This window comes from Mauremys reevesii, linkage group 9 (genome assembly GCF_016161935.1).
Source record: "Mauremys reevesii isolate NIE-2019 linkage group 9, ASM1616193v1, whole genome shotgun sequence".
In the NCBI taxonomy this organism is placed as follows: Eukaryota; Metazoa; Chordata; order Testudines; family Geoemydidae; genus Mauremys; species Mauremys reevesii.
Genome location: NC_052631.1, coordinates 40849193 through 40857858, shown reverse-complemented (window position 1 = coordinate 40857858; position 8666 = coordinate 40849193). Strand labels below are relative to the sequence as shown.

Genomic DNA, 8666 nt, shown 5'->3' with positions numbered 1-8666 from the left:
CTGAGTCAGCTGCTGCTAACCCCTTTGTTTATCTATGTGGTTTATACCCCACAACAAGATCTTATAAAGAAAGTCCACCTTAAGGCTGTTTCACATGACTACTGCAACGTAAAGTAGCCTTAGTGTAAATGAGAAACAGCAATAACAATATTTTAAAACCCTCACACCCACTTATATTAAACTACTTCAGACTAAGGTCGACCAGAAAGTAAGGCACACACAGAGATTTATGATTTTCAGTATCTTTAATTGGCATTTCTAAAAATGATTGTGTTTATTTAGAATGATTTCTTTTAAAAAATCCTTTTTGCAGACAGCACTACACGGTTCTAATTTCATGTGCACAGATGTTCACGGGGTTCTGGGCACTAAGAGCATGTGGAGCTTTGGTAGCAAATCCATACATTCTATTCTGTTCGTCTTCATCTCTGTATCAGCAATGGGCAGATTAGGTTCACTGTACCTTCTTAAAGACTTGTTTACATTTGACACCACCTACTCTTATTTCCTGAAAAGAAAAGATGAGTCGTAAGTGTGACTTTTACACAGTACATCCACGTGTGTATGTCAGTTTCTAAAACACCTACTTATATGCTTAAGTCAAATATTAGATGGACAATTACGGTGGATTCAAATTAAGGAACAAGTGTGTAATTTGATAATAGGAATGTATGATGATGCAGTAACAATAACTGAAATTGGATAACCTGTGGAAAGAAAAAAGCTAATAATTAGTACAAGGGCCAAATATCCAGCCTAGGATTCCACTGTTGTCCACTTTTGCACACAACTGTTTGCACCCATCAAAATGGACATTTATCTGTTGTGGGCATACAAGCAGCATATTTGCATATGCAAATTCAATAGTACCCCCCAAGCTACACGAGCAAAAACAAGTATTTGCATATGCATAAGGACTGTGTCCCCACTGATGCATGGGTAATCAGTTGCAAGTGCCAAAAACAGAAGGCAGCTGAAAAATTGCCTCAGACTCTGACAAATTAACTGGAAGAAATATATCGAACAGTCAGTAGACATGGTACCTTTCTGCTTCATTACACATTATGTAAAAGAAGGAACCAAGAAGGGTGCAGTCCCTAATTTACTTTTGGATAACTCCATGAAGATAATTGGTAATGGAGAACTGACGGGGCAGAGAAGAAGCAATTTAGAAGTGATCTCTAGTGCATTTTGTAGTGCTCTATATGACAGAGGATTTTACCCAAAGGTTGGATTTGAGTGGAGCATGCTTGGTTGGATATCCAGCACTTTTGCCTGGTGTCTGCCTTGTTACGTTTCAGAATCTAAGACTTTAAAAGAAAAAAAAATCAGTTGCTAGCCACTTGAGCTGCAGAGATAAACTTTGCAGCGTGAACTGCAGCATGTAAACAGATGCCGTGATATTTACTTCTGGGTGTACCCATCTTGAAAGAACAGCTCTGGGAGAAGTATGGAACACCTTGTTTATCTTAAAGAATGTTCATGATAAAGCCAAATAAGAACACAGTAACACTTTTGTTGCTGATCAAAGCACCCAAAAAGGAACAACCATTTTATGAAAATCTGCACTATATGCTGCAAGTAGCTCGTCATTTTGAGGTCACAAGTGGGCAGAGATTAGGAAATGGCCACTGCTTGCTTTTTCAGATCTGCTTGTTGATTTTACTTGAGAAAACTTACAAAGAACAGAAGAAATTAAATCAATACAATAAAACAAAAGAGGAAATGAAATGTGTTCAAAGATAAATTAATAAATGCCCATGATCTAGCAATGGATATTGCAGGAATACAAAAGACCAATGAGGGTGAAGGAAGGAAAGCAGAAAATGATCAAGGAAGAAAGGCATGTACAAAATAGGACTGCAGTTAAAAGGAAGGTAAATCATATAAAATGATTAGATAAACAAATGAAGGAAAAGGAAGCTTGCATACAACTAGACAATTATTTAAATAAATACTTTAGATAGAGGAAAAGAGAAACAGAAAAAAAGCCTTCAAGTACACAAGGAATATAAAGTAAAATAAAGGAGACCCTGGGGCCTCTGAAAGATGGCAAAGTTTGGCTCAAGTGTTCACAAAGGAAGATTGGTTAGGAAGGAAACTACTGAAGAAAATCAAGATAAAGCCTGAACAGATAATTAAGATATTAAACATCTGGAGTGAAATTCTGACTCCACTAAAGACAATGGGAGTTTTGTTACTGACTTCAACGGGGCCAGGATTTCACCCCGAAGTCTAAGGTTCCAATCCTGCAAGCTGCTCTGCATAGGTAGACTCCTGTTCCCGCCCAGAGCTTTACCCACACACAGCAGCTTGCAAGACCGGGACCTAAGACACGGAACAAGCAAAGAGGATCTGTTCCAAAATCATCAAGGACATAGCAAGAGAGATGGAATGGATATAATTAAAAACTGGACATCTCCCATAAGCAGTAGTTATATTTACTATGCTATTTGCCGTATTTTCCACATTAAATATAGGAAATACAGCAATAAAGATAAATACCACAATGTGGTAAATGGTCATTTTAAAATGATAGCCACTGTAGGTGGTGCTCTGAAGAAGATCCAGCAAATTACAGCATCACAAACTTTACTTCAGCAGTGGGGACAGTATTGAGAAAACCTCTTGAGGGATAGGAAAGGGCTGAACTTAGACATTTCTGACTTAACTGAACTTAGAGACCTAACTTGGAGGAAAATTTTGAAAAAGTCTTATTGAACATTTTCAGGGAGTGAGACAGAGTTGACAGGGAAGTCATGAAAATAATTTGCTTGGACTAAAGGAAAGCTTTTGATATAGTATCACAGAAAAGACTAATCTAGGACAGTAAGTGTATTACTGGGCTGAGCTACTTGAATGGATGGCTGGATTTCAAAGTTACTAGTAAGAGGACACAGTTCAGGATGAATGGAAACAACTAGTAGAGTTCTACAAGGATTGGTATTAGAACCAATTTTGTTCACTTTGATATATCAATGATCTGGAAGAAGGAACATGCAGTAAAGTTATGAAATCTACTGATTAAAAAAACACCCACAAACTGCTAGGACAGTCAATACAAAAGAAAAAGGCTATAAAATTCAGAAGGAACTGGAGAATGGCCAGATAAGTGCCTGTTTTAAGTCACTGTAGTGAAATAGAATTTGAGGAAGGAAGGGGGAAAAAAAAAGAAGGAAAGAAGACTGTCATACCACAAAATTCAGAGCAGACAACTAGCAGAGTGCAAGCATCTGGTGAGAAACTACTAAACCCCAAGGCATAACACTCAATATATTATAAAACTGTGCAAAGGATTAAATTAATATTTGGATCATTGTGTAAAGTTCAATAGGATCATAAAATAATTATTGAAGTATCATAAAATATGTTTATGGAAATTCACCTTGGCACCAAAGGGCTCTCAGAATGACAGAGACCTGAAGATCTCAATTATTTAAAAGTTTTTACAAGACATGGGGTTTTGACCTTATTTAAAAAAAAAGTCTAAGGAGGGGAGGCCACAAGGAGGATTCCAATGGGACTGAAGATGCCTTTTTGAGTTAGTGAAACATATAAGTGACAAAATGTACATAAGAAAACACTGGGCATTAAAGCAATTTAGAGACTTTCTCCACCCAGGGTATTTTGTATACAGCAGTGTCAGTCCTTGGCAGGTACAAAATAATGTGATTTGGCACGTCATGCTGAGCTGGAAATGGCAATGTTGGTTATGTGTCTGCTTGACTAGGAACCCTCCCCAATCGCCCAGAAAGCCCTTGAAGGAGCAGGTCTGGATGCTGAGAAGCCAATGGCACTTAAGCACGTATGTAATTGTTTTGCTGAAAAGGGATGGAGTAACACATGTCCTTATAGATAAACATAGCGGGACTCCACAGCTGTGCTGCAGTCTTGTGACAAGGATTCCTTTCTCCATGGCCCCTAGCAGACTACCCCTGCCTGGAGCCTGAATACTCCAGACATAGGTAGGAATGGGGACCTCGACAACAACAAGAACTGGCTGGTTTTCCCTACAATAAGTGCTCTGCAATGTCAGTGGGAGATCCAGCTTTGACTTTTGACCCCCCCCATTAAGTTCTCTCCTCAGCAAGGTCTGGGAGCATTACTGAGGCAGCACGTGTTCAGCTCCACAGAGGGAACGAATGACTGAAGGAAGAGCTGTCATGCAGATTGATTCAGAAGCAGGATTAGCAGGCTCAACGGGGATTCCTAGCCATTATTTCTTGATGCAAAGATGGTAGCTCTAGGCCAGCATGCCAAGTGATGTAAAACTGGGCACAATGAGGCTATATTGACTGAAAAATGCATGTGTGGGTGAAATCTTAACCCCACTGAAGTCAGTGGGAGTTTTACCATTGGCTTCAATGGCGCCATGGTATCATCCACGGAGGTCACACACAAAGGCATTAGACAGTGTGTTGAGAAAATAAATTGATTACATGGGACGGACCTAAATGTGTTTCTAGGCCTCTTTCCCTCCTAACCTTTTGCAGACCTTTCTATGCAGTACCGTGGCATTCAGTTGGCTCTGGGTGCTGTTGCAGACATCTCTGATAGCATTGTGCACTGATACACTGATCTGGAGACAGGGAGTCAGCATTCTAAACAGAACACTCCTAGGTGCTTAGTGAATTGAATGGTGAGTGGGACTAGAGGTCTCATTTGCTTCCTTCAGTGGGAAAAGAACATTTTACCACATCAGGTGAGCCTCAAAGAGGATGTTATGAACCTCTATCCAGAAAAACAAATGTTATAAACTTATGTTAGTTGCTATTAACTAGGAAATATAGACACAGTCAGAAAGAACACGGCATTTTAAAAACATAATTGCTCTCTTATTTTTCTAAGCCAGAATTCATTCTGGCCCATAATTAAAAAGAACAATGGTATTTTTTTCTCCCTATGGCTTATGCTGCTGGATACAGAATTTCATCAGTCCTCATACTGTTTATATCACTGAGTGCAAGAAGGATATTTCTATGACATGTCTTCTTCTGTGCAAACAATTTAAATGAATAGATCTGAGAGCAGACAGTTAACACAAAGATTGCCTGAATTTAGAACATTGCTCTTTGCAAAAGGGGCGTGAGAGAATAATGGCCCTGCATGAAATTATTCCTTTAGAAGCAAGTCAAATGCAACACCAATGTTTAATTAGTCCTCGGTAAGCCAAGATAATGTGCGGCAAGCTGCATGCTATTACTTTCATCCACTTGAATAAATAAGAGAAAAATTATGGCTTTTAAAACATGCTATATGACCATACCAGATGCATTTCATCTCCTTCAATCCACTGGGTCCAACCACGGCCTTCTTTTTCTCCTTTCTGTACGCAAAGAAGTTTATCTCCATCCCAACTCACGTTAGTCTAGCAAAATATATACATGTTATTAAGCATTACTATGGCATTCAGTTTCATCTATTACACTTAGGTGGAGTCAATTTCCTTAAAGGAAAACTTCAGTGTAATAGAATAGATATTTTAATCACTAGTCTCTATTACATTACTAAGAAGAGAAGAGTACATCTCTCACACACACTTTTTGTTAAGCTGCTTGAAGTTATTAAAAAGAACAATTAAATGTAGTTTGATGGAAAAGCCTGAGCCACAGGAAATGAAGCTGGGTGTCTCAATACATCAGAAAAGCAGGAGACTCTTAAAGCTGTTGTAAGAATCCACATGGTATAGTCAGAGCTATGATTTTTCAGTAACATAAGCACTCTTTACATGATTTCTTCACAAATGCTGACCCTGAAGGTCAGCAGAAAAAGCTGCCTTAACGTACATGTATGACTGCCCTCCCCTTTTTTATACACACAGGGTGCTCCATGTGCTCAGACTAGTAGTATGTTTCCAAAAGGGCCTGAAACGTTGACCTTCTACAACTTCCATTTCCCATCACTAGGTGGCCTCCACAATCCTTCCTTCAGATCCTACACATGTCTGGGACCAACTACACCCTGCCTTAAAATAATAATCAGCGGTACCCAACGATAACTGTCTAAGCCTTTCCTGGGTATCCAAATGCTGAGCTGCAGTTCATGTCCCAGGCTGTCCGACATCATCAGTCAGGACTTTCTGTAGAAGTAGCATCTCGGCCTGGGAGACCCTTCTTTAGTTATGGAGATGCTGAAACTATGGCAGATTTCCTTTATTACATTTTTTGTTTTATTAAATACCCTTTTAGGCCCTGGCTCAGCAACCCTTTCAGGCCCTGGCTCAGCAACCCTTTCTTATTCAGCAAAGCACTCAAACATGCCCTTAACTTTAAGAAGGGGCGTAAGTCCCATTGGCTGTGCTGGGTTGGGGATAGTTCCGCAAACACTTATACACGATAACCTGAGTAGTTCAATGGGACTTCTCCCACGAGTAAAACAACTCACATGTGTAAGAATTTGCAGGATCAGGCCCTAAGGTAGTACAGCTTATTTATCTTTAAAGGCAACTACTAGGTTTTTTTCCTTGTAACACTGTATGATGGATTTAGGGTGACCAGACAGCAAATATGAAAAATCGGGAAGGGGGTGGGGAGTAATAGGAGCTTATATAAGAAAAACACCCAAAAATTGGGACTGTCCCTATAAAATCAGGACATCTGGTCACCCTAGATGTATTGAAATGAAATATTGTTTTGTGATATAAAAACAAAAAGGACCTGATTTTCTGCTCCATTATGCTAGTTTTACACCAGTGTTACCCTGAGCACTGGTAGAATAATACTGGTTTTAAACCAGTGTAACAGAGTGGAGAACCGAGTCCAAGGACTAAAAAAGTAAGGAATTACTATGCAGATCTTGAAAGCCTTGAAGCCATTGCCTTTGTGAGCAGTCAAAAATGGAGAAAGGGTTTAATTCTACAGACGTTATGGAAATTCACTTTCTCCACCTTGCTTTTTTAAAAAAAAGAAGTCAGCCTAAATTTGTCATGCTCAGGAGTTGAACACTGAATACGGCTTAAGTACTACTCATCGCTATTCTTTTTTGAGAATGTGTCTGTTACAAACAATTAATTCTTAAATGATAACCATGATAGCCACCATCTATAAATTGGGTACAGCAGGCAGCCTCTACCCAGGGGAAGCTTTAAACTAAACAAGCATAGAAAATGAATCACGAGAAAGATTGCCAGGGTAAATAATTGTAGGCGAGGCACTGTTAGCCATATGGGGTCTCTGAAGACAAACTATTCAACTGTCCTTGCTAAAAGTCTCCATTTTTTACAATGCATTCAGAAATGTTTTGGTATTTCCCTCTAAAATAAATCCAGTAGCACATCACATTCATAAAGAACCACCTACATTTTACTGTCTTAACGCCCTACTACATGAAGGACTACTGATTCCAGCATTTAGCACATTGATCTGACAGGAGAAGATATGCATAAAAATTATTGTGAAATAAGTCACAAAGGGTTAAAATGGCCAGTCAGAAAATCTGACCTTCTAAGATGTTCTAGCCATTCATGAGATTCACAAGCACAACACTAGTTATCATTTGTCTCTTTTTGCAATGTCTATTTTAAAACCAATTTCCATTAAAGATTAAATTGGCTTCCTTTACTCGTGGGTTCCTTGCGGCCTGAACCCTTCCATTAAGAATTAATGAAAGCTGCAGATATGCACCATGCTGCCATGGCAATCAGCAACATTGTTCTATACACCCCCATACGCACTAGTAAATGAAGAGTAGGAAGGTTATGTGGGCTTGTGAAATATACTAATGGAAATGATTAAAGCAAGATGTTTAAGAAATGTTGGGGAATACACAGGACATGTTCAAGGGACACTTGTTAAGGAAAAAACAAATCAACAACCTCTCATTATTTTTAACTACCTTGACTTTTGCAGGTTTTCAGAAGTCTTTGTACCATAGAAGAACTAATCAAATTGTATTGGAACTAATCAGAAGCAGTTTGTGACGAACAGGAACAAGATTAAGCGACAAATGGGGAGGACAATGGATTAAACCGAGGGCAAGATCTGCACCTTAATTATCTACATAAATATAAAGGCCACAAATATTCTATAAAAAAAGAAAAATTAGAGAAGGTCAATATCAAGGCATTCAAAGAGTGTGGTGGCTGTGGCGGGTTACTTCAAAACAAAACAAACATTCATTTGCATTAATGAGCTAGACTCTGAAGCTATACTGGTTTACACTGGCTGAGGATCTGGCCCACTGACCTTCCTAGAGAACTGAGTGAAGTACATTCTTCCCATTGCACAGTGGGTAGTGGAGAATGGAACTGACCCGATAACTGTGTTTCGCCAAGCACAGCCACAGTGAAAGTTAAAGCCTGTTTGGCCTGCAATGCAGCATAGAAAATCACTTCAGTGAAAAAAAAAAAAATTTACAAATAAAAGGCTCAGTCCTACCCCCCAATGAAGTCAAGGGGAGCATTTTTCCACTGACTGCAAGTGGAACAGGTGTGGTCCCAATGAAAGCTCACTGTAGAACAAGTACCTATGAATATTAATTAAAGTTCAACAAATATGGCAAACAATAAGTTTCCAAATATTTGTTCTAATAAAGCCTGTAAATTCACTTTGGTGGCATTCACAATACTTTATATTCATTCCTAGGAACATCGTACCAGGGATTTGTTTTTGGTTTTTATTCACAGATTAGGTAAATCTCAAACATACTTGTAAAAACTGTGTTTGTTG

At 38.9% G+C, this 8666-nt stretch overlaps 1 protein-coding gene across 1 annotated transcript in view; it reads right to left on the bottom strand.

Annotated features, from left to right (window-relative positions):
* Positions 1-256: 256 nt before the first annotated feature.
* RBP1 (retinol binding protein 1) overlaps positions 257-8666 on the bottom strand; it is a 28698-nt gene continuing 20288 nt past the window's right edge. Inside the window, exons 3-4 of the mRNA XM_039486931.1 lie at positions 5267-5368; positions 257-508 (exon numbers count right to left, since the gene is read on the bottom strand). Of these exons, the coding sequence (XP_039342865.1) occupies positions 455-508; positions 5267-5368 (156 nt within the window). The 3' untranslated portion in view covers positions 257-454. The remainder of the gene's footprint in view (positions 509-5266; positions 5369-8666) is intronic.